General features: G+C 35.6%; 1 protein-coding gene across 7 annotated transcripts in view; it reads right to left on the bottom strand.

Moving 5' to 3' along the window:
• The window catches only part of ERBIN (erbb2 interacting protein), a 118,247-nt gene that overhangs the window by 6,636 nt on the left and 85,699 nt on the right, over window positions 1-25,912 (bottom strand). For 3 of the 7 annotated variants that reach the window (XM_066181228.1, XM_066181224.1, XM_066181222.1), the window contains 14 exons: window positions 25,746-25,818; window positions 24,514-24,643; window positions 24,040-24,155; window positions 23,002-23,071; window positions 21,749-21,848; window positions 19,632-19,753; window positions 18,873-19,043; window positions 17,921-18,103; window positions 15,651-15,768; window positions 13,768-13,951; window positions 11,459-12,974; window positions 3,800-3,943; window positions 2,872-3,003; window positions 974-1,183 (listed from right to left, as the gene is read on the bottom strand). In XM_066181228.1, coding sequence (XP_066037325.1) covers window positions 974-1,183; window positions 2,872-3,003; window positions 3,800-3,943; window positions 11,459-12,974; window positions 13,768-13,951; window positions 15,651-15,768; window positions 17,921-18,103; window positions 18,873-19,043; window positions 19,632-19,753; window positions 21,749-21,848; window positions 23,002-23,071; window positions 24,040-24,155; window positions 24,514-24,643; window positions 25,746-25,818 — 3,269 coding nt within the window. The remainder of the gene's footprint in view (window positions 1-973; window positions 1,184-2,871; window positions 3,004-3,799; window positions 3,944-11,458; window positions 12,975-13,767; window positions 13,952-15,650; window positions 15,769-17,920; window positions 18,104-18,872; window positions 19,044-19,631; window positions 19,754-21,748; window positions 21,849-23,001; window positions 23,072-24,039; window positions 24,156-24,513; window positions 24,644-25,745; window positions 25,819-25,912) is intronic. The other 4 variants (XM_066181223.1, XM_066181225.1, XM_066181226.1 and 1 more) reach the window with 4 other exon arrangements.

Below are 25,912 nucleotides of genomic sequence, written 5' to 3'. Positions count from 1 at the left end.
GAATAAAAGCTTTAAAATGAAAGAAAAAAATTTAAAAAGCGTGTCAAGAGAGTATTATGTTTCATAATATTAATGCAGAACAGGATTGCAATACAAAAACATCATGTATCATTGCACCTAAGTTTTACTCCAATACCACTGTTATTATAATCATAATTCACATGGGCTTTAAATTCAGAGATATTTTGATATTATGTAGGTTACTTTAATGCTCCCAGCAAATATAAATGCTGATGTGAAAGAATCGGTTTCTCCTATTTCTTTGCTACCTCTAGATAAATTTTGAAAATCAAACCTCATCCCTACTTTCACTGCAAGTTCTACATAGCCAAGACTCTGTCCTCTTTCTCTTGCTAGAAGAGTTGAATAAAAAACTCATTTTACACAGTAAGTGGACATTCTCAGCCTAGCACAGAGTGGAAATGTAGTTACCAGGATTTTCTCAAAAAACCTCAATCGATCAATGAAAGAGTCATTAAATGTTATAAGGATTTCTTATATACACATCTGTCTATCTTAAATAAGACTGATAATTATCAGGCATGCATTAGACTGCTCAAAATTTTTAATGGCTTTTTGCTTACAGATACACATTCCTGCACTTGCAGATTTTTTAACCATTCCAGATGCAAAGTACTCTAAGTTGTACTGTGACTTTGCATTTTCTTCAGTTACGAGCTAAATAACGAGTTGAGATAAATAAATAAATTTAGTTGATAAATTAATTTTTAGCTCAGTAAAAAGATGCAAGTTAAAGTTTCTGGTACATTCAGCTAAAATTCTACCACATTTCTCTCAAAACTGGAAGGAATGTGTGATTGAGGAGTAGAATTGCTCTGAGAACATCTTCTGCTGGAGATAAATCCCTATATTGTTTCTGTCACCATATACGGAGAAATGATAATAAATGAAAACAACGTAACAAATTGTCTCTGACTGACAGATTTATCTGTCAGATAGATTCCACTGTTACCTCTTGCTTTGCCAACTCATGGCTTTGTCTGGGAGAGCACTGGGACTGGGTATAGGGAGGTTGGTGGGCAACTTTCAACATCAGATAATCAATTAATTGCTCTCTAGATGGATGTCTTGCGACTGATGATTGAGGAGGGAGATGATGGACTTGGCTGTAGTTTGCTGGAAGTCTCTGAGGCTGGCACATTTGTCCATTTGTTAAAGGCATCTGAAAAAAATATGAATACTGAGGGTCATACATTTTATAAGCAGCAATCCTCAATTCTTCTTTTATTAATTCAATACTTCTCATATATGACTGCTCTTAATTTGCAGCAACATTACTAAAAGCATTTTTCTGGATCACAAACAGTTATATCCATTTTGTTTATAGTTTATCACCTCTGACCTACTGAACAATTTGAAAAACAAAAACCTAGTTTGAGTGCTAATGTATTAGCACAAATTATACAGCCTTTGCTTTTAGCACTTGCTTTTTCATTGAGTTTTCCCAAACGTTATTTTGCAGCTGTGCAACTTATGGTATTGACTTGATTCATACCATTACAGTCTGTGCTTTTCTTGCAAAAAATTCCGAGATTTTGTAACAACTTCCAACAGATCATACAAAAAAACAATCCCCCCACCCCCACCTGGCAGACTACATGCTCCCCAAGCATCTTATGGTGACCGCTTCACAAGAAAACTCCCTGAACAAGTTCACATTCGAGCTCAAGATTTTAATATCAAAACTGTATACTATTTCCAACAAATGTTCCTGTTGTGTTAATGCATATGTAATTGATTGATAGGTACAATGATGACAAGCAGCAGTAAGGTACACAACTGTCAAGACAAACAGTGCATTCCAACCATGTCACCAGGAATGTTGCTGGAGGTGACAACGTTTCCTTAGTGAAACTGTGTTGAGATGGGCAGCCTTTTTACCCCCGTGCCAATACATCTCATGCTCTTATCCACCCTAATCAGTCACTGATTTATGTGTATGATTCCAAAAATGCCATACCCTTGAGTTTCAGATTGGCCTGCCACCGTTATCACGTTAGCTACGGGATACAAGGATATCAAAATACTCTCTCAATACTACAAGTAACTGAAGTGTGCAAATTTTAACCTGTAATCACACCAGGTGAATGGACACGTATCAGAATCTGCTCTATTGAGTTTATGTCAGACTGATTCTGAGAAATGATTATGTGTGTATATAATACATTTTCAGATTATTTACAGATCATATGTATTTAATTTACACAATTTTCCATTGCCTTTTCTGAAAAATTGAAGTATGACAGGAAAACTTTTTTTTGTTGCCAGAGGCAGAGTTTATACAGGTAAAATGTATCCATAGCTATGCAAGTTCTCAATACCCACTGTCTGCAGAAATGCACATGAAATTACTGAAGGTATAAGAATAAAGTCAACTTCTGTGTCATAATAATTTAGAAGAATCCATTTTCTTCATGGTAGTAAGACCCGCCTCCAGAGATGGTGCTTAGAGATGAATACAGAGTGTCTCCTACTAATTCTGGTTTATCATCATGATTTCATCACAACAGATTTCAAGTTTGTTTGATTAATCAGCATGATATTACTCTTCTGAAATCATCTGCCATGTTCCAATATTTACTTGCAAGTACTTGTTTGGCTGCAAATTTATTCTTTCAAAGCACCTACTGAAGAAAAGCAAGAACTATCTTGACTATCATATAGTCAACTGTTTTGTCTTCCCAAAAGAGGAAGCTGTTTCATTTATGCCAGCTTTGAAGCCTGTGTATTATTTTAAGGAAGCCCTAGTTCCAACTGCTATCCCAACAAAAGCTTCTACTTCTAATAAAAATACAGCCTTATGAATAATAGCAAATAATGTCCTATCCGTGTTGTCATGCAGAAAATTACCTGCACAGCTGGTTTTTTGATGCTGTCTGGAGGAACATCTTTGAGACTAAGTGTGGCAGACGAGTAATTCTGCTGTCCCGAAATGAATACTTCATCCTGGCATTGGTCTCCTGGAGCAGAGGCCTGGGGATGCTTTAAACAGAATGAGGCAGTAAAGACAATTGTCTTCATATAATTAAAACTAAAAAATTCTCAAAAGAAGCTCAGAATAAAACATTTTAAGGGCTTTATCATTCTTTATCTTTTTTGATTAACTAGAACATTATTTATGCAGAAAATCTCACTAACCAAGACACCATACAGCCATAAAACACTGATGGACATTTACAAATCTTGCAACTCTAGAGGTGTCTTTTATCAGCAGGAAATTAATTCACAAATTCTAGGGGTTAACTATTCAAAGATTCAAGGAAGTTTTCTGTTAACTTTATTCTGCTCACTATAGATGCCATAACATCACTCAGGGTGCTCATTTTAAAACTCATTTCCTCATGTTTTCTGACTACGAATTTGCTGGAATGGGTACAGTATCTTACAGCACAGTTTATATCATCAGAATTTTCTTTGGGGAAGGAAGAATAATAGTAAGATTTTGTTCAAACCTTATCAGCCTAGGTTAAATTCAGAATGGTAGTCTTTTGATCATAAAGGTACAATGAAACCAGACAGTTTTACATATGTTCAACCATCTACAAAGCCAGTTAGACAACTCAGCTTCACGACATTAAACTGAAAGGCCCTGCAGTAAGTTCACAGCATATGAAGTGAAGGAAAAATATTTAATGCCTAAAAAAAATTTTCAGCACATAAATTATATTCTTTTTATTAAAGCATTGTGCATGTGTAAAAGGATAACTCTATCAATTTAAGGACCCCCTTAAATTCTTTCCCCCTCTATATATTGCAATAGCCTCCTGTAGGTACTCACTCGAACAACGTGCACACCAGAACCTCTTCCGTCTGCAACACTCAAGGCAACACTACCCTGGCTGCCATGCAGATCCCTAGAGCTGCCATAGTGAAAGCTGCTAACTGCAGCATAATTGGAATTAAAGGACCGAGACAGCATGCTCTGAATAAAGAGGGGACAGATTTAACACAGAGATTAGTGCAGCATGCATAAACTACAGGACATGTTATACATGTAATACAAACATGTTCCATTTGTCATGCAAGATAAAAACCATGCAAGAACAGTACCACTGTGATGTATAAACACAACTCAGTGACTCTATTTGCCTTTATTTACTGTAAATCAGCATGCAATCAGCAGTTCACATGCAGAATTACATGTAAATAAAGTAATTGAAATATTCAAGTGCCTGAAAAAAACAACAAAGGTGCTTATCAAAATTCTTAGGTTTTCATTATATTTGCAACATATCAAATATGTTATAGGAAGTGAAGTAGAAGAGGTAGTCAAGTAAAACACCTGAGGAAATCTATCTAATTACCCCTTACTATTTTGTCTCACCCCCCCCCCCCCCCCCACTAGTAAAGTACAAACAAAAATTTACACAAGAGATTTGACTGACTGAATTTTCTTGCTATAACCACACTAATAATATCCACAGAGCATTCCAGGAATACTTCACTCAAGCATGTGCACAAGCCTCATTTAAAGGAAGAGACTTGAACAAAACTGGGACTACCCCTGTGCAATCAAACAGGTTACATGACCTCAAGGACAGAGTGGTTTGGGTTTGAGCTTCATTACCTTGCAAACCTGACCCCTGCAGTATTGGCAAGGATAACAAAAGGAAAGCAAGAGACATTACCATCTTGCCAGCATGGTCTTTTGTAGCTTTAAGAACAAAACGAAGTAAAAAGACACAGCAAAGGAAGAAACAGAAAATCTTCCATGGGTCACCTGATAAATAAAACAAAGCTACCTTGAAAATGTGACAACCCCATGAAAAACTGCTATTGTAGGAAAAAGATACACCACACAAAGCATCAAACCCCAGCAAATTCAAAGTTGTTTTCTGTAAAGTTTCTAATTTTTCCAAGTTAAAGAAAGGAATGTTCAAAATAGGTATAATTTGACTAAGATACTGAAACAATTCTTACACAAATAAATTCATTTTGGCATTTGCCTGTTAACTGTGTATACTAATCTGATTCTGCAAATAGTCACTAGTCCTTAGGCAAACACCTGGTCCTAGCTTCATCTTGTGAAACTAAAACTAGTTTAATAATCTAAGCCATATGCCTCTGCACACTCATACTCCCCAGATGCTCTGGTAGCACAGTCATTGGAAACTCCCTTGAAAAACAGTATTTACTGACAATACTGGTTTTATTTTGGCCAAAGTTCCTGGATAACCTCTGTCTCAGTGACATAGTAAGCATTCTTCAAGTTTCTGTTCTACACCTTTCTTGTTCTCTAGCCAATTGATTTTTCAAGCATCCAGACAAGTCTGCAGATGTTTTCTCTTTCTTGGGAGAGGAAGACTGTTCTTAGCATTTAAACCTACATTCATTAGACATTCAATCTGAGCTTACTGCTCCTCTGAATTTCAGGCCAAACACCCAGGCAAAAATGTGAAAGCCAATTTTCCTTAGCTTCTTAGTGCCTCAAACCATCTTCCTACTACTCTTCTCAGAACAGTGTCTATAATTAGCCACGTTGTCTTCTTGCCCCATCACTACAGTCAACTCCCTGAAGTCTCCATACAGGAAGCTCTCAGAGGCTCCTATACCCTCCCATTCTCTGTAAGTAGAAAAAAGATTGATAGAAATAATGCATGGTGGGACTACAAAGTTCTCTCTTCAGAGTGTCTCTAGCAGACCATCCTACTGTAAAGTCCCCTAGATCCCCTGGATTCATTCTCAGACAGAAACCAACAGACGGTCAATAAATAGCAACAATTTATGTGACCAAAGGGATATGTGACAATGCAAATTTGGATTTAAAACCTAACAGATCTGCAACAGAGAGGGAGAACTTTCCTAAAATTTACAGAGGTATGAACCTGTATATCAGGAACTGAGATTTCAGTTAAGTGAGTTTCAGGGTATGACTGCATAATCTGAAAAGCATGAACTGTCAAGGGTTTATAAAATCTTCTTTTTTGTAAGAGACTTTTTCCAAAAGTACAAGAAATGATTGCGCAGTTGATGTGGGGAAGAGTTGAGAACACTGCAAACACTGTTACTCTCCTTTTCTATATGAGCAAAGCACTTCAACACTAAACTAGAAGAAACCCAGAAGCAGTACTAACACTACAAAATAAATACTATTTAAAATTACATCATCTTTTAAGAATGTTTTAGTTTAACACAAGAAGACATTCCCATGGACAAAAAGAGTATTTGTCCTCTATCTATTTTTAGTTGGGAAGAGAGAAACAGATGCATTTGGAGTGTGAACAGCATTCCTGTTAATTTTGTTTCTCAATAAGAGAAGGATGAAGGTTGTACATTTCCTAGAAAAATTCCTGAAGACTGCTGCACCAGAGAACACACTCTCTGAAATCTAAATATGATGCCATTAACCCCCCTGATTTTCACTCCAAATTATTAGAAATTGAATATGGAATAAACACATGATCTAAATTTCACTCTAAGTATGACTGTTAATTCTAAATACCAACTCCATTAGTCAACTGGTTTGCTACTGTGTCTTAAGGCATAATGGCCTGCAAAATAATAACACATATATTTGAGGCTTGAGAAGAATTATTTCAGTTACTCTGAACTGATACACACTTAGAAATGTTATGTTTCAGTATATTTTTACTATATATTTAATATATTTTATATATATAATTTAGTATCTTTAGTTTATATTTAATATAGCTTTACTAGAAATAAGTTATTCAGCCAACAATATTCCATATTAGGAACTACAATACATCAAGAAAAAATGGCTGTGTACAAAGAAATAATCAGTATGTTCATCATAATCATAACAATTTATAATCAAATCCACCTCTAATGGAATCAATTTAGATGTAGGCAGCTAGTAACATAATTCTGGGGATTACTTTTTTTTTTTTTTTTTTTTTTTAAATAATAACAGCCAGAACATGTTCTCCCTTTTGCAGCTTACAAAAGAATAAACATTTCAAACTCCAAAAGGGTGTTATTTGGCAATTGAAATGCCTTAATGCATTTACTTAGGTGCAAGAAAATAAGTAGTGGAATTTATTTAGGAGAATTTATATGGAATAACATGTTAATTTTAAGACTGGTTGGAGTCTGTCATGACAACCCATAAAATTTGGGCATAGAAGAGGGACTAATAATTTCAATATCTGCAGGGAACAAGACTCGACATTTTACTTATGTTGAAAAAGCCTTACTGGTAACTTAATTGCTGAGCCTAAATATTAGTCTTTCTTATTTATTGATTTATTTAACATTACCTAGAATCAACTGCAGGGTAAAGGTGGACCTAAGTCATCCTCTGAAACAATATTAAGTGTCTAGAAATCTCTTCAGTTTTCATTCCCACTATCCACATAACAAACATTACAAACTCCTCCTATTGAGGAGTTACATAAGGAAAAAAAATTACACATTATTTAAACTGTAAGAAAATGTTTGCAGATTGAGAACTTGTTTACATACCAGATACACAAGAATTTTATTCCTTTTAAAGCTTGGTGATTTGACTTCTGAACTCCACAAAATATCATTTTAACACACTGATGGTTTAGAAGTCCATTCAAAAAGGAAAAAAAGTAATAAATATAACTAAAATCAAAATGTAAAATTAGCAAATACTAAATAGATAACAGTCCTGTAATTTATTAGGATATGTAACTGTGTAAAAATATTCTTCAGGTTATGATCTTCTAAACACAAAAGTGTTTTGTTTTATTTTATGTATGCACAGAGCTGCTGAAGTCACCATTCTTGACACAATGAAGCGAGTTTAACAAGGGAGAAAATCTGAGGCCATTATCAATTAAATTATTTTTGCAGGTTGAGTATGTGGCATAAAAAAATGTGTTGAAGAAGTTGTTTCAATCTTTGATTAAAACTGCAATTCTGTATCAGTACTGCAACAATTAGACATTTTTCTTTTAATGAGGCACTGTAGATTAACAACTTTAAGAAAACAAAAGTAGGAACTCTGATCCCTCCTCTGAAAGCTCTGCATTTCAGATAAATAGTAAATGAACTGGATAAGAAACAGAGGACTTAATTTCAGATGCAATTAGAATTGAAAAAAAAGAAATCTAATGAACTCCCACCTGATCTGCAACAAAAAAAAAAGAAAATATATGTATGCAAGGGAAGGACAATCAGGGTCAGTAACTAATTTTGTATGCTCAGCAAGGTCATGTAATAGATATTTGCAGGTAACTGTTGAACTGTTGCAGATATTTCTTACTGCAATTTATGGATGAGAAATCCGTGTACCACACGTTAAAATGTGTGACATTTGTGTTTTTAGACAGGTGGTATTTTAGTTTCAATTCCTAAAAAAAAGCCAACAGGCATAAGAGTCTATTGTAACATACTAGGTAGTAAAATGGGCATGTCACACTCAAAAAGGAAAACATGCTGAAAAATATTACAGTTTTTAAAGCCTGCTGTGCACTAAATGTATGAGATTGGGGGTGGAGCCGAATTGACTGCATGCTTTCCAACATCTTACGTATGCAACCACTAGAGAGCAGTTTAACATTTAAATAAGCTCCTGTATCCCCCAATAACATACGCTTTTCATCAGGTAAGCAATTTTTTTCTTCTAATATATGCAGAATTTCTATTTACAAATGGTCTCATGAACTATTTTCACCTCCATTCATCCAGATGGATAATTTTAGTTATTCTCTACATTTCACAGAATCCCACAATGTTCTGAGTTCAAAGGGACCCACAAGGATCTCAGGTCCAGCTTGTAAGTGAATGGCCCATACCAGGACCCTTACAACTTATTAAAGCTATTACAAATGCTGGCTATTTGGCTGGAACCTACTGTTAATCATTTCTGCTAGACTTGACACTAGTCTGCATCTTTGCTTACGCAAACTGAACTCCTGAAAGTTTTTCCCACCTATATCGGGTAAAAAGGGCTAATAAATAAGGAACTAGTTTCTCCAATTTGTCCAACAAGCAGACACTCTTGGACAAATTTAAGTGGGTTCACTCCTCCCTCTCTCTTCAGTTACTTAATGTTATAAAACCACAATCAACAGGATTGATTCAGGAGCTTAGGAAAAGACAAAAAAAACAACCAAATAAACCAACAACCAACAAAACCAATCCCCAAAGGCCCACTACACCCTCCTTCCTAATAAGAATTTCTATCTCTAAGGAGAGAAATTATAAACACAATTAAATTCAGTAACAGGAGAGTCTGAGCAAAAGTAATACTATCAACCTGTATTGGTCAAGAAAACAGGTATTAAATATTCATCACAATACTTTTGTGTATGTGTTTTGAGTGTTGTAGCTCATGTTTTTAAAAAACCCTGCCATTTTAAATCCATGAAAGCTTTGTCAAAGTAGTTTCCAATAAATGTTCCTTAAGCAAGCTCTGTAATTGAACCTGTTCTTTAAATGAGTTCTGTTAATTACTGGAATTCTTTTTCAGATTTCAAAACATTTCAGAAATCTGCTTTGCAGATAAAGCACCCTCACCACTTGGTTAATTTTTAATTACAAACAGAAATACCAAAGCCATTATTGAAAAAGAACTAAGAAATATTCAGTTAATTCCCAGAATTTCCACATTATCATATCTGCCAGCTGCCATACAGGATCATATCTACATTTTTCACAATTTAGATTTTTCTTTTTAAGTTGGTTATATAGTAAAGAGTATAAAGTAGATGATTCAATATACACATTCACTTTTAAACCCATATATAAGTCTCAGATTGTTAAGTAAAGGCTACTTTAAAACACTTCAAGGCCAGAACAAAGGAAACATAAAGAACAGACTTCTTAAAAGATCTGTTCAATTGAATGCACAGCTAAAATCTCAGTAGCAGCTATTCCTGGTAAGTCTAGTAGGAAAAATTAAAGCTTACCTATAAAGCATAATGAAAAGTTTTGTCAGATATAAAGGGAATCAAGTCCGGCAGTCAATGCCATTTAAGTGAAGGGGGCTACACTACTGCAGACCTAAACAGGTATCACTGCTTCATTAAACACTCTTCGTGACAGGCCAATGAACAAGCTGTAAACAAACTGCATCAGCAGCACACTGAAGTTCTGCTTCCCTCTGTACTCAGGGATTGCTGGTGTTTGTGCCTCTCTTGTCATTTCATGTAAGATTTGATATATCCATCCAGGAGAATGGAAAATGAGGGAGTGCACATTTTATTAGGGTTGGAACATGGTGAGTTTAGTGACCCTCTTGTGGGGGACAAGGGATCCCCCACACGACAGCACAGCACTACCCCCTAAGACACTTCCTGTTGCAGCAGATCACCTGGATCAAAAGAATATGTGCAGCTATGCAGGTTTCTATAAAAAATGAAACCTGTCCCCTTCTGTCACCAGATTTTATGAAACTTGAAACAAAAAATCCAACCAAAAAAGACCCCCAAAAACCAAAAAGCAAACCCATCCCTCCAAATACTGGAATTTCTGAAGAAAAATCATAGTTAAAAGTAATTTCTCCAACCATCTCCAATTTAATCTTCCTAGCCATCACAGATATTCAAGTATTTATCATAATAATTACAAAGCAAACTATGTTCTTAGAAAAAAACCTAAAAAACAAAACCCATCTAGCTGGCATAATCAAAATGCCATTTGAATACTTTACTCAATTCCCTTCCAAGGAAACATGATCTGGCTAATGACATTCAAGCCATTTTTAGTGATGATATTTTCAACTGGGTTATCTGGACAGCACAGATTATATACTCTTCCAGGCTCTACTCAAACTCTTTGAAGATAAGTAATTGTTCAGCTCTACGTATCAGCTCAAATTCTTGATGGCATTTATAGTACATAAAGAATCCTGTTCATCATCTCTACTTATATCAAAACCTACTGTGATTTTTCTGAAATGAACAAGATTTTTAAGTGTTCTCATCTCACAGCAAGCAATAAATATTCATTCAACAATCTGTCAGATACCCAACTTCAAAAGAAAACTGGCTTGGAGGCAAATACATGATAATTATGGCTTTTGAATCCTTCAGCAACTGAAGCTGAAGACCTATACTTCTAAATAGATTTTACTGATTTTCTTTTTCCTTGTTCTTAAAGAGAAGAGATAGCATACAAAAAAGGAGAACAGAAAGATCAGAAGTGTAAGGGAATATTTTAGTAAATTGTGAATACAAAACTACAATAAAAATTACCTAACTTAACAGAGCTGGCCTTGCAGTCCAGCATATCTGTGTAAGATTATTTTATGTACTAAAAAGTAATTTGGCTAAGCTGGCAAGTATGATGGAAAAACAACAGGGAAAAAGGGGAAAAAGTTCATTTACAGTCTAACATCTGAGTGTTTCTCAGATATTCACCACAAACACATTTATCCTTTTTAAAGCAGGATCAAAATCACATTTTCACTACTAATTAAAAGCTGTTCAAAACAGAGTATTTATCTCATTCTGTATCTAGGTAACGGAAAAGTAGAAAAAAAAATCAGAATTATTGTTTTTACCTTTTCTAGCTTTTTAGCCTCAATGTGTCGCAGCACCTGTTCCCTCCAGTCGTGAGGGACTTTAGTTTTTCCTGCAGGGTCCAACAAGGAGTGCTCGGAGCTGACCCTGGGGTGTGATCTCTTGGAGGGGCTAGTCCGCGAGTAGTTGAAGTCGCTGACAGACATGGTCCGCTCCGGAATCTCGCTGATGGCCGGCCGCGCACTCTGCGGCCGCGCCGCGCTGGGCCCGTCCATGCTGTACGTCCGCGCCGAGAGGGGCCTCTGCTGCCCCGCCACCACCACGCCGGCCCGGCCCATCGAGTGCAGCTCTCTGTACGTCAGGTAGTCCCCTTCAGGAACCTGGGCTCGTCTGGCAGGTCCGCTATCCCCAATGTTTATGGAAGCCGTGGAAGACACGCTGCTCTGCCTTTGAAGAGTGTGCCTGGTTGCTCCTGGGAGCAGCCTGTCACCTGGTGGAACTGCCCACAGATCCGCGTGTCTCCCAGCCATGCGCTGGTGAGTGCTGTACACAGCACTGGCCCGGACATTGTTATGATTGGAGAAATTCATGTTGCCAGAATGCTTTACGTAACTGGGAGTTTCCGTACTGTCAGACCTAAGCAGACGTGAAGGAGGTAAAGTGCCTTGTTCTACTTGGGTGTTTTGTTTCTGGAGCCACAAGGCATCTTTTGCTGCTGCACTGCTGCTGTACTGAATATTATACTGGGGAGCACAGAGCATCTGTGCACCACCTGTCACTGATCCCCTCACTACATTAGCACCTTCAGGATTGTGATTTGAGTCAAACCTGAACACCGTTTTTGTAGAAGATACCAAATCAGATGATGACGATGACCCAGGAAAAACCTGTAAAGGCTGATCATAGAGAAGAGTAGCAGATTTACTTCGGACTATGTTTTTTCCATCTGCAGTATCAGATCCTGATTTCACCACTGAGTTTGGCTGTTGAGATCCACTCTCATTTACAGTATCATAAATTTTCAGCCCACCATTGTCCATACTTGTGGTGCTGTGAGATTTCATCACAGGACCGCTCCTCTGTGGGGACAAATCTTCAGTGCTTCTAGAAACAGACAGCTCAGCAGAATCCCCATCAACTGTAGTGCTTTTTCCTAGTTTGTCTTTACTGGGAGACTGTCCTGTTTCCTCAGCATGTCCATTTACTTTATTTATACGATATTTATTTCCAAAGTGCTCACTTTCTTCTTTTGCGTTGTTGTGCAAAAAGCCAATTACTGAAACCATTTTCTGTGTTTCTAACTTTTCTACAGGAACTGGCACTGCCTCTTCACTAACCAGTTTATTGATATTCATGTTTATTTGGTCTAATTTGTGAGACTCCTCCATAGGAGTGCTGAGATCAACACCTTTTCCTATCAGGCCTAATCTTTCTTCAATGCTCAATTCATACTCAGACAAATTTGTAACCTTCTCTTGCACATTTAGTTTTTCTTCCACTGTAATACTCAATTCTCCTCCATTTTGCAAAAGATTATTCAAATTTTCATCTTCTTGCCTGGAAGAAAAAAAGATGGCTCTTGAAGAAATTCTCCTAAGAATGAGTGTATTTCTCTAAAATAATTTTAGAAAAAAATTTACTATTAATACGCAACCATGCTGTGCATACAAAACAGGACAAAGAAACAGATTTATGATTTGCTATCTAATATTGAAGGAGTACATTGTATAGAGAGCTCATCTGGGCAACGTTTTTATGTCACATGGCTTCAGAAGCTTGTTTAAACTCAACAAGAATAATTAAATACAGTTCAAAATTGTCAAGAAGTACAAAGTGACAGTAACTTAAGGTTTTTTATTACTTTGTTTTAATTTCCATTTTGGACCATTTCTTGTTTGTATTAGCAGTTTCTATGAAAAACACTTTTAAACTAAAACCCCTAGAAGAGTAACAACCTTTAATTCCATTATTTTAAAGTTTTTAAGAGCCTTTAATAGGCATGTTAGCAATCAAATAGATTTTCAAAAATAAGCAAAAAAATGCAGTGCTTTTAAAATGGTATACTGATGTATTTTGTAGGGGAAAAGCTTACAAAGATAAAATTATTACATCCTATTACTAAGAGAAACAACAATCATGCATTGTATACTAAAGTTAGTCTCTGAAAGTTTTTTTTTTTTCAAGAACTTTATAAACTTTAAGAGAACATTATTGACCTTATTATAAAACACTGAAATTTTAAATACTTAATGAATGATAAATTAATGAATTAAAGGAAGGAACACCATATAAAATATTAAGTAACATTCTTCTAATGTTTTTTCTTAGTGGTCCACAGTATCTTACAAACCTGATTTTGGATAAAACAGCAGCACGTGTTTCTTTGTCAGGAGAACAGAGAGAAATGTCTTGGCTACTGTCAGTATTTAAGGAAACAGAATCTGACATTCGAGAAGGAGAGGAACAGTTGCTGTTATTTTGATTACTATTGTGGGTAGCTTCATCTGATAAGGAATCAGTATCTTTTGAATCATCTGAAATAAAAATGTGCCAATTTAGTTAGACACACAGATCTTATTATCAGCCATTTCATATGAGTATGTATAGTATTTAGAAACTGTCTCTTGTTCTTCAGTAATTCTTACTACCAGAAACTAAAATGTAAGCTAACACCTTTGCAAAGTTCATTTAAACTTACAAAATACTGTGGGAAATAGTTCCTATTTTTTAAAAATATTTGCCCTAATGTAAACAGCTCTTATCTGTTAATTAAATCTAAATTCTTGCTTTATTCCCATTTCCCTTGTCATACACGAGTGCTGTATTACGGAATACTTCCTTAAAATATCTATCCAATCACACTTCTGTTACTAAAAGGATTTCAGAATTGTCAATTACATGAATCTATTGGCCTCTAAGAAAATGAAGCACACTGTTTCACATGCAGTATTCTGAAAGGGTACGCCATTCCTGATTTTGAGCATTCTATCATTAAAGCTATTTACTAGATCAAGTACTCTGGAACCGTCTACATCACTGGATAAGCTCTGTATAGCTTTTTAGTAAAGTAAAAAATCAGCAATAAAAAATGTTCTTCTGCAGATTTTGAATTCAATGCATTCCCATGCTTTGCAGATCCCCTAGGACAACATTTTCAGAGTAATTTACCCCTGTGCACGTTGATTCTTGCATAATGTATGCATACTTACATACTACATCCGTATAAAAATAATTTCTCTGGGGGAATTCAAGCCAGCCGTGATTCTGACATGAGTGTAGAAACAAATACATTTAAATTTTTGCTTCAAGACAGTTACAGGTGCCAAGCGCATACATTTTGTGGAACTAATGTCTGTCTTCAGAGACAAGAAAGAAGTTTTGACCTGGTACTTTAGTCAGACATAAAAATCCAAGGACAGCATTGATAAACATCCACCTTTTCATCTGTATGTGATCCTCAGCAGACTCTTCCTGCTTCCACCATATGGTTCTCCTCACCAAATCTCACCTTTATATATCTAATCTCCAGAAAAGCCTTTCCTGAAAGTACTGGACTTGGATATCATATGAAGCAAAATATAATTTGCTATCCTCCTTCTGTATCATGTTTTCTCTGAATATTAGGCCATTTCTTACTCTTACAGAAACAGTTATCCAGACCAAATTTGTATTTCAGAGAATATGAAATTTAGTTAACAAGAAAAAAATGTTCAAAATTTCCATACTAGAAGAGCAAAGAAAAATAAAAGAGTAAAATAATTCTGAAGAAAGAGTTTGCACAAGAAAAGTTTATTCTCAAACCTTAGGAAGAGAGCACAGCTTCTGTAGAGAAATTTAAATAAGTGATACTGCTACCTATAGCAGCTGCCTGTTGCAGCAAGAATTCACAAAATCTGGGTGAAGGGGGAGCTAGAGTATTTACAATATATACCCCTTTCTGCAATCTTAAGCATGTCAATAGTGTGTTCAAGCTCAAAACCCCATGGAACAGACACCCCTACTCTGCCTGATTTAAGCTGACAACAATCAAGAAAATTAGGATATCAACACAGGTTCTCTCGCATGCACTCAAATATATGCATTTTTTCCCTGCTTTCATTGTTCAACTAGGAAAATCTTTTAAAACATACAAATTAAGCCTTCTTTGACTTAATTTAATTTGGAAATTTAGGCACTTAGAGTCAAGAAATTATCCAAATCACAACACTTCCAATGCTTTTTATGGTATCTTACCTTTTTTGCTATTGCTTAGCGCTACCACTTTTGGTTGGTTTATGGAGGTTTCTATCAGTGGTGGTCGCATTTCTGCCATTTTCATCTCTTCATCAGAGGAGAGTTCTTCTGACTCCTGCTAAAGGAAAAACAGCTTTATGCTGTCCGTTTTGAAGAGCAGCTCAAAGGTAAGTAAATGCTATCTAAACTATCACCCACTAAAAAATAAAGGGGTAAAAAGATAAATGAGCAACATAACATAGGCAAAGCAAACAACTTTGTACTGCACCTGTACTGCAAGTCAACTGAATTATCTGTAAGAAGCAGCACTTGCAGACCGGTATTGTCACTGCTGAACTCTGTGGGATGACACTGAGGCAGGTAACTTTAACTGCAAAAAACTATTTGGAGCAAGCAGATGAAGCCTTCATTCTACCACTGGAAAGAGCATCCAGTTGAGTCCAAGTCACAAAGTGATCACTGAACCAGCAAACGCCACAGACTGACCAGCCCAGCATTGGTTTTGTAGAAAAGAGCTCAAACCAAAACAGCTACAAAGCAGCCATGACCAAGAGAATCCTGGGAATGTAGAAGTACCCTGTGAGAAAAGACTGAAGGACCTTGGCTTGCCTAGTCTATCTAACAGAAACAGAGTAAGGTAGCTTGCTAGGGGTAAATTCCAAAAGGAAAAGAAGTTATTTAACTTCAAGAGCAATGGTAGAGAAATAAAGCAATGCTGAATACATTTAAGCTAGTAATCCCCAGTTCTGAACCAAAAGATGGAACTCAGTGCACTTAGGAGAGAGATTAATAGACAAAGCTGCTGCAAGAGCAGCCATGCAATTGATTCAGTATCCTACTGCTACCCTGTATAATTTATCTTCAGAACCCAGTATTTTGAAGAAACTAACCCCCATCAAAACTTCTTTCCTCAAAGCAGAATTTTCTTTCTAGTAAATATGCTTTCTGCTACAAAATCCATGTCGAGAATTGCAAAAAAAGTCTACCAATATTCACATTTTCTTACTGTTTTGGAACCCTTAATGCATGGAACCTGTTGGAGCATCACCTTCCCATAATACCAATTACCAGGCCAATTCTTAGGTCTGCAGGAAGGACAAACTTGACTGAGACACAACAAACAAGCTACAACAGTCCTAACTAAAAATAAAAAACCATTGGTTTTTCTCTACAACCAACCTGTTCACTGCATCTACCACATTTCCTTCCTCTTGGATGTGACATACAAGTGTAATCAATGCTGAAATGAAAAGCTTACACACAGGCAAAGTTTAGGTATCTAGGTTCTGCTACAGCGTTACCAGCAGGAAATAAGGAAATACATGGAAACAAGGTCTTCGCTGTACCTGACTCATGTACTTACTACAACTACAAAGAATTACTGTCACTGTCATTAGACAACTATCATGATCTTCTGAAATCACATGTTAAAATTAAAGAAAAAATGTCAATACCAGTATTTTCAAAAAGAACGCAGAAGCAAAAACACTCTAATGGGGAAGTAGCCAGTGACAGCCACCACTGCCTGTCACTCAAGTCTTTTCACTGTATGATATAGGCACAATCCACAGTTACATGACACAGACAAAAAAATTCACTTGTGAAATTATGAAAAAAGTGTTTTACCCGTTGTGACTGGTAACTGATTGAATGACAACTTCCAAAATCTGTCATAAATCTCAAACTTTCTAAATAAATGAATACATGGTGTTTGTCAGAGAGATGCAAAGTTCAGAAGTTTAAAATCCTTCACTGTAAGAGGTAAGTATATTCCAAGTAATATTCCTGACATCTCACTAGTAAACACAGAGGAATAAGTATTTTTAAACCCACCTTCTACTTTTAATTTGAAATGTATGTGTATACACCCTTGGATACGGGAACTTTTTATTGCTACCACTGATCTGTATTTTCTCATTTCAGCAACAATTAAAAGTGATTATTTAACGAAGTACTGAGAGTCAAACAAGTGGAGAATTCTACCAAAGTATGAGTCTTTTCACAGTGTATATCAACCTTTAGTTGAGTTTGCATTGTTTTTCTTTAAATGCATGCATCTTTTATTATCAACTTTTTATTAGCTGTTTCAACTTTACTTGAAAAAATCTGAAGTGAGAAAAATACTGTATTGAAAACCATGTGAATTTACAACACTGATGGAGGGCAATTTTCCTCTATTGTCAACAGAAATTTTCATCTCCCAGAAGAAGAAACTCAATAGAACACCAGCACAATTTCTGACTGCTGTAATGCTCATTGCAAAACCATACCTCAAGCATGTCTTCATGGTTGACAATTGTTTTCGTGTTCTGCAAGGTTTTAACAAGTGCAGTCATCTGTGAATTTGCAGTGCTGTGCTCTGCTTCTGGTTCACTAGGCTCCTGCACAGAGCTTCCTGCTGAATATTGCTTTCTCTCATCGGCTTTGTTCTTTATCGAACCGATTTCTGAGGTCTACAGAATTAAGAATATTAGCAGAGAAAGCAACCTGAAACACTTTTAGCAACATATAGAGTGAGCATTATATATTTTGGCAAAATATGGAATGGAATAATATGAGCTCTGAAGTTATAAAGAACAGGATGCACCAGGTATGAAATGCTAAGAAAACACCATCCTTAACTAAGGTATAGTCCCTACCCTGTGTCAATCAGTCTGACTCTTTATCTTACTGGTGTCAATATGGACCATTATATTTCGAGTCAAATGAAAGAAATCAAACAGGCAATACCTACAATGATGCTATGTGGCCAAAAAGTAGTCCTATCTTCTCTCATGCTGCATCAAGCTCTAAAGAGATTTGGGACGCTTTTGCCAGCCTGCTATCACTGCTTGTTACCACACAAAGACTTCAGTCAGGGGCAGTAAAAGCCTTAGAGATTATCCAAATTTTATCCTGAAGTCTGGCAGATGAAAGAGGATCAGAGATGACAAAGATACCATCCTCCAGAAACCAAAGAAGGTAGCTCCTTAACAGAACCAAGTTTGTATTTGTCTGAGAATTAGGTCACTTTTCTTGTTCGTAGTGCAGGAGGAAGACTGCTACTGCAAATCAGTTGTTTATTACAGACCTCCTTATGTGGGAAGAGGTAAACAGGTTCTGTAATCTAACAATTTTTCTTGCTAAAGCATTGGAGGGGAGGGAGAAGAGAATTAAAAGGAATCAAAGACACCTCAGTCTTCGGAATTCCTTGCAAAATCAGAAGATAATGCTATCTCTAACCTTTACCCCCACATCTTTTACAGAAACTGTCTGGACTTCTCGTTTTGGCTCCTTGGCAGTATCTTCAGTAGATTCTTCATCCTTTAGTCTATGTACTATTGTCTGGACTGTTTTGACCATATTCTTCAGTTCATCAGGATATGGAGTTGGGTATCTCTTCAGATTGCCCTCCTGTGTAACAAAAAGCAGTAAGGTTCCACATTTATTTAAATGTCAGGACTAAAACATAAGCTTTAAAACAAATCATTTATTATGCCAAACCACTGAATACTCTAGAATCTCCACCCTGATACTCAAGTCTGCCTGCACAGAGGCAGACATAAGCTTATACAATTAGGCAAGATTATTAATCACTTCCACTCCCTTTCCCCCAGTATGTCCAATGATTCCAAGCAAGGATTAAACCAGCTGTAATTCACTTAAAATAAAATCAGGATTAATCATGGTTTCCCCACTTGTTCTCCACAGCACCATTAGTCAGGTAGCATCATAGTTAGGTCCTACATTGCTGTGTATCAGCTTAAGTTCTTCCCTTGTGCCCTGCTGAAAATGATCTGGCCAAATAATGCCCAAACTAGAAGCAAACACAACAAATAAATCCAAACTACAGTGTTTCATCCTGCCAGATACTCTAAACTGATGATTTGATTTATTCAGCAGAGTGAAACTCACAACCAAAGTAACGAAAAGGCTGAGAATTAAAGGCAGAAGTAAGGGGGAGGGAAGCACCAAGTATGCAAAAATAAATTCAATACTAACCCGAGGTGGTGCCTCTCTCTCATCTTTGTCTTCATCACACTCAAATGCCACCTGAGCACGCTGTTTCCTCTGTTCCTCCCACAGAGATGGATTGAAACTTTCATTATCAGATATGAACATAACTGGAAAAAAAAAATCCAAGGAAGTTCTTATAAGAATAGGCTACACTAAGCAAAACAAAATATACTCTTTTTCCTTCTCTTGGATGGGACTGGTGCGCTTTTGTATTCATTCTTTCTAAAATATAAAAGACTAACAGCACCATTAATTGAAGATTAGATACAATGTCAGTGCTTTATGAATTTGGCTGTGCTTTCATATTAGAAAAATCCCTATCTTAAAAAAGATAATCATATGCTCAGCTGTACACTAGTCTCAACATTCACACTTGAAAATTTTCAGCAGAACTCTAAGTGGTTTTATTCTATATATAAATATGAAATAACGTATTTGTGTGTATATATTTATATAAACATGAATCTTACTTGTATAGATTTACATAACCTATTATCAGTCTTTAATACCATTAAGCACAGGTAAGAACATTCATCTGACTTCATTTAATGAAAATTTAAAAATGAAAACTAAGAATGACTTAGTGAGAAAAACCTGCATTCTTACTAATCCTAAAGCAAACTAAGCATCTAAAACTGAAGGTTAAATTAATCTGTATGATTTTGCAGCAGTTATGCAGTTGATAGGGCTTTAGATACAAGTATTTCTTGTTTAGAAGAAGAGATTTAAAAAATCTCGTAGGTACCCGATGTCTCTCATTTTAGCATGTCTTGGTGTTATATCAGCCAGGTTCTACTTTCAGCATGACAAATAGTCTAATAGATTAGCCACTACCACCCAGAAAATGTATATCCTTCACTAGCAATACCAAGACTATTCATATTAACCACTTCTATACCTGGCATAGAAAAATACTTAATTTTAGAGCTCAGTAAGTGCAATGGAATATTTGTTACTCTGAATTTTTTGGGTAAACTTAAAATCTTAACATATCTGAAAATATAATAATAAACTTCACTATCACTATTACGAAGACTTCCTGACCAAAAGCCAACTCAATAACCCTATCTATTGACCCTTAAACCTTCTTCTGGAACTACCACCTCAGACAGGTATTCTGTCAGCTAAAACCAAACAAACAGTCCTTTTCTTGTCTGCAGAAAGCCAGAATCCGAGAAAAACAGAGCTCCAATGGAGAGAACACTTTCAGGAACAGTCTTGAACTTCAATGAATCTCCCAATTCTCACATTCTATCCTAGGTATTGCAGATACATTAGAAGGCACTAAAAGTGATGCTCAATTTACTGCTTATGCTTTTAATTACTCCTGTGTCAGTGTACTAGACACCTGTGCTACAGAACAAGAAATGTTGGAACTTATCAGTTTTCAATTATTTCCATTAATATATTGCCCCCCCTTCAATTCTGTTAAAGCAGCACAAGCTTCTTCCTGTTCCTTGCAAGGGAAAGAAAGTGAAAAAACAAACTTATTCAACTCTTCTTCCCTAACTCCTGTTGGGCTTACTACTGGAATTTTCCTTAACTGTTTCACAACTGTGCTGAAATAACTTTCTGGTAAGAGCTTAAAATTTTGTGCCTAATCTTTCATAAAAACAATTCAAACTACATGTGAGCAATATGCTTTTCCTGGACTGATTTTTTTTTTTTTCATTTCAAAATATACCAGAGAATGCTATGTACTTTAAAAAAAAAAGCCAAAAACACGTACTTGGTAATGGAGGAAATATTTTGCTAAAATAGTCAGTTTGAAGCTAACACTTGCTTAAGAGAATTTTACCCCAAACCATTAGGCTCTATTGAAAGGAATAAGAGTGTCACACTGGGAGTGGCAACCACCACAGAACATGTTCCCGTCAGTCCATTTCTCACCTTACTCACTGAAATAATTTCAGCTAGAATTCACCAACACCTAAATCTCATTAAGTTACTGTTCTCATTCATCAGACGCAATTCATCATCTCTTACAAGTATACTCCACACTTGTATTAAGCATTATTTAGTGAAAATCATATTAGCAGGAAGCCTTCCCATTATTATTTTCAAAAGTGACCACTGTGACAGGTAGTTCAGAAATTCCTTACCCTCCTCAGTCCTTGGTTGCTGAGGGAACATGTAATTAGTAAGCACTGTTTTCTGTGTGTCAGGGTCGGCTTCTTTTTGAAGAGGGATAAGTGGTTTAGACTAGAAAGTAAATGAAAGAAGGTTAAGTTATGAAAATACATATTATAAAAAAGTAAATACGACCTACATATCAGCATGCCTGTTCCATGACTTTGAAGACTACTCTTCCTTGAATTAAACCACTTCTCCTCTGAATAATTTTTACAAAATGAAGATATTAACATGTCTGTATTTGACTGATGACAGGCTTTTTGACTGAGGACAAACTCAGCAACAGCTTTTGTGAAAAGAAAACAGTAGATAGTAAAAAAGTAACCCAGATTCTTGTTGGTACTTACTACTATTCCAAAGTACGCTGATCAGAAATGCACAGCTATTTAAAGCTGCAGACAATCTTATAAAGAGAAAAATTCTGTACACTTGTTTGATTTTGACACCAGATTGAACATCTTCCACCCCTTATAGGGAAGGGCAGAGGATTCTCAAAATTACTGTTTTAGTGAAAGTGCACATCTGAGGCTAGTGGATTTCTGACAGCCCTGTACACCTTAATTCCGTTCAGAAAAGCAGCATAATACTAAGGACTTTAATAAAAAGAAAAATACAAGCACATGAGTCACTGTTTAACAGCTTCAAAGTTGAACAGTCATATAGTTCAAAGGGGTGGCAAGAAACCTAACTCAAAACCAGGTATGCTGAGTTTCCCCGCTGGTACAGCTGGGGAAGGAACAGCAGGCTACATGTTTCAGTTGAAGCTTACCAAGCACTAACTCTCCTGTGTAGATTAGCCTGAACAAACAAAACCACCACCAACAAACCAGAAAAATCCAAAAACTAACAAACAAAAAACCAACCAAACAAAAAACCACACTAAACAAAAAAAAAACCAAAACAAAAAAACAACAAAACAAAAAACAACCAACAACTAAAATCCAAACCCAGAGAAAACACAACAGAAACAAAAGCAAACAAACATAAATCTTCCCAACATCTGTTGAATAGCAGTTCCTCACAGCACAGAACTCTGGGATTATGAGTCACCAGAGACAGCTAATTCAGTATTGGTTACTTCAGGAGAACTGACACAGTAATGTCAAGGAAGTATTAATGTAAACAGTACTAGGTCTCCTTATTTAACAGGGGGCTCTGTTCTTGTCAATCCCATTAGGAACAAAGTCAACAACTATTTATTTTCAAAATTAAAAAATCGTACCTGATTGTCTGATAGCCACATAGCAGTGAGTTGGTGCAGTTTTGTAAAGGTAAATGGTAAATTCTTCAGTCTGTCAATTACAAAAATTACGTAAGTACACTTAGCCATACTGTTAAGACTTTAAACAATCCTGCATTAGCCTGTAAAATATTTTAAAGGGATATTTCCATATGAAGTTAACTTAATAAATAGTGAGAGCTGAAAGGCTATAGCATGTAATTTAAATTCAAGTTAAAAAAATCCCAAATAAACAAGAAAGATGTGCATCTGCCCACTTGGGCAAGTACTTCAAATAAAGAAGTAACATTGTAACTTGAATTCAACTCAACTGACTGGCTTGAATACAAAGACAATTAACATGAATTAATAAATCTGAATCCTCACCATTTTATCTGTCAATATACATGCCAATTAAGGAAGAATGTGCTACACCTGAAAATTAGGTTTTTTCTCAAATGGGTAAGGGGCTATGCTGGATAATCAGTGCTCTGGCATTAATGGATAAATCAAGCTACAGATGGAGTACAGAGAAGCTGGATTGACAGAACAGGAGGGAGAGCACTGCTAGATTTCCCTCTCCCAGTATACTTCAATTATACAAACTAACAATTCCCCAAAGCTAAACATTTTTCTATTTTTAATGACCACTTCTAGTAAAACACAACTCTCTTCCGTCTTTTACACTATCCTATGATACTGCTGGCTGCGCCATATGTAATTCAAGAAGTTATTAATCTTTAAGTAAGAATCAAGTTTTACGAAAATAACTGAAGTAATTCCCTAGAAAAACACATACTAACAATCATGACTGTAGAGAAGGTGCACTTCAATGCATTTGCCAAGTCATTAAAATAAAGATAGCTTAATATAATGGAACTGTAAGATCCAGAATATGACAATAATACATTAAACACATCTCAGTCAGCTTCTGAGCTATAAGTGAGACAAGGAAAGACAGCCATAACGTATTCATAACAATCCCTCTACATTATTGTTGCATTTTATACAACTTCTACTTGGTTAAAAGCATTTACAAACCTATTGTCACTCAGATTGATGACTTTTAATTTCTGCATATCACCCATTTCTTCAGGGAGAAATTCAAGCTTATTAGAATGCAGAAACAACACTGTTACATGCTTCCAGTTTCCAATCTAAAAGAAAAAAACACAACAAAGAATTAATTCATCTTCATGACATAAATATGAAAATATTCACAACAAAATATGAAATAAATTGTTTTAAAACAATTAGTATTGAGGCTATTTTGACTTGAAAGTTTATTCTTACATCCTAAATGTTTTAGTTTCAATATACAGCAATGAATTCCTACTTGTTGCTTACAAAATCAAATTTCATTATTTATAAACTTGTTTAATTGTATACATCCTCCTTTAAAAACACACACAAAGAAAATCCTCTCAAAAATTATTAACTTGTTATTCACAAGTTGTACAGACCATATTAACACATTAAAATACTCATTTTACAGACTAGCAATTAAATACATACCTCTGATGGCAGCTGAGTTAAAAAGTTATGATCTGCAGCAAATGTTCTTATATTACAGAGCTGCCCAACAGATGAAGGCAATGTTTCAATTTCATTGAAACTACAGTCCAGTTCTTCTACTGATATTAACCTGCAAAAACAACAAAAAAAAATAACTCCTCTATACAGATTAATTAAACCAACATTAATTGAATACTTGCAGTTTAAATGAAGTTAATATTACTATTAATTATTTATCCAAAATGTAGTTCAAAATACACCCTGAGGAATTAAAATCCAAGAAGAATCCTTTACTGTTGGCCTAAAATGTGTTTTAGGGTGCGTGTTTTTTTCCTGTTAGTCAATTGCAGGTTTTTTGGTTCTGTTTTGAGCTTGCTTATTTTTTTAAAATCCCCTTTACACTGTCCTCACAATGAAAACAGTGAGGCCAAAAACATCAAATGCTTGTGTAGTATATGACAAAGTGCCAGTGTAAGGCATTAAAAACATTCAGAATGGGACAGATCACTGTCAAATTACAGCTGAATGCAGTTTCTGAATAAGCAAAGAATTTCAAGAGTTAGAGGCCGTGAACCTAAGAATCTGGCAGTGAAGCAGTACTTTGTAAACTCTAACAACAAAAGATAACCTATTTTAATGAAAAAATATATGAAAAGAAATTGGAAGACATTGTACATTTGTACAGCACTTAATTGTGCGCCAGTTATTTTTGCTATTATTTGCAAGTTTTAAATTAAATTGCTGAACACCAAAAGATGTATTAAAAAACTTGCTAATGGACAGCTGAAAATTCTCCATATATATAAAAGATAAATACATGTTCATATTTACTTATTACAAGGTTTTTTGAGATTGAGCAATCATTTACAATATCTACCATAGCCATGTTAATTGCAAAAAAAAAAAAAAGTTTCAGGAAGCTAACTGACGCTTTAATTATCTTGTTTTCTGTCACACTTAATTTTTGTTTCATAGATTGGTGGCTGCATTAAGTGAGGAACATATGTCCTTTGGCATTACATATTAGGAACATACATGCTGCAAAGTACAACTAAGATATGAAAACACTTGCTTTAAATTGTATTAGGACATTAACATGTAGAAGAAATTAAATCAAGTAGTTATAAAAAGACTAACACTGAAAGACTCTTCTGAAAGAGGAGAGTAACTTTTTTGTTACAGAAAAGTGTTCAGAAAGGCTATTCAACTTCTTATTTTGATGAAATACCTACCCTCCTATGGAGTCTGGCAAATAAATTAACTGGTTTTCATCAATTTTAAGTGTTGTCACCTTTTTCAGAGAACCTATAATAATAGGAACAAGTAAATCAAAATGGACATTTGAGTTCATTAAGCTGAGTTTTAACTTTAAATAAAGAGGGAGAAAAACCCCCAACAT

This window comes from Chamaea fasciata, unplaced genomic scaffold (genome assembly GCF_029207755.1).
Source record: "Chamaea fasciata isolate MVZ Bird 193981 ecotype frontalis unplaced genomic scaffold, bChaFas1.0.hap1 SCAF_4, whole genome shotgun sequence".
Taxonomy (NCBI): domain Eukaryota; kingdom Metazoa; phylum Chordata; class Aves; order Passeriformes; family Sylviidae; genus Chamaea; species Chamaea fasciata.
This window is presented reverse-complemented; position numbering and strand designations above follow the sequence as displayed.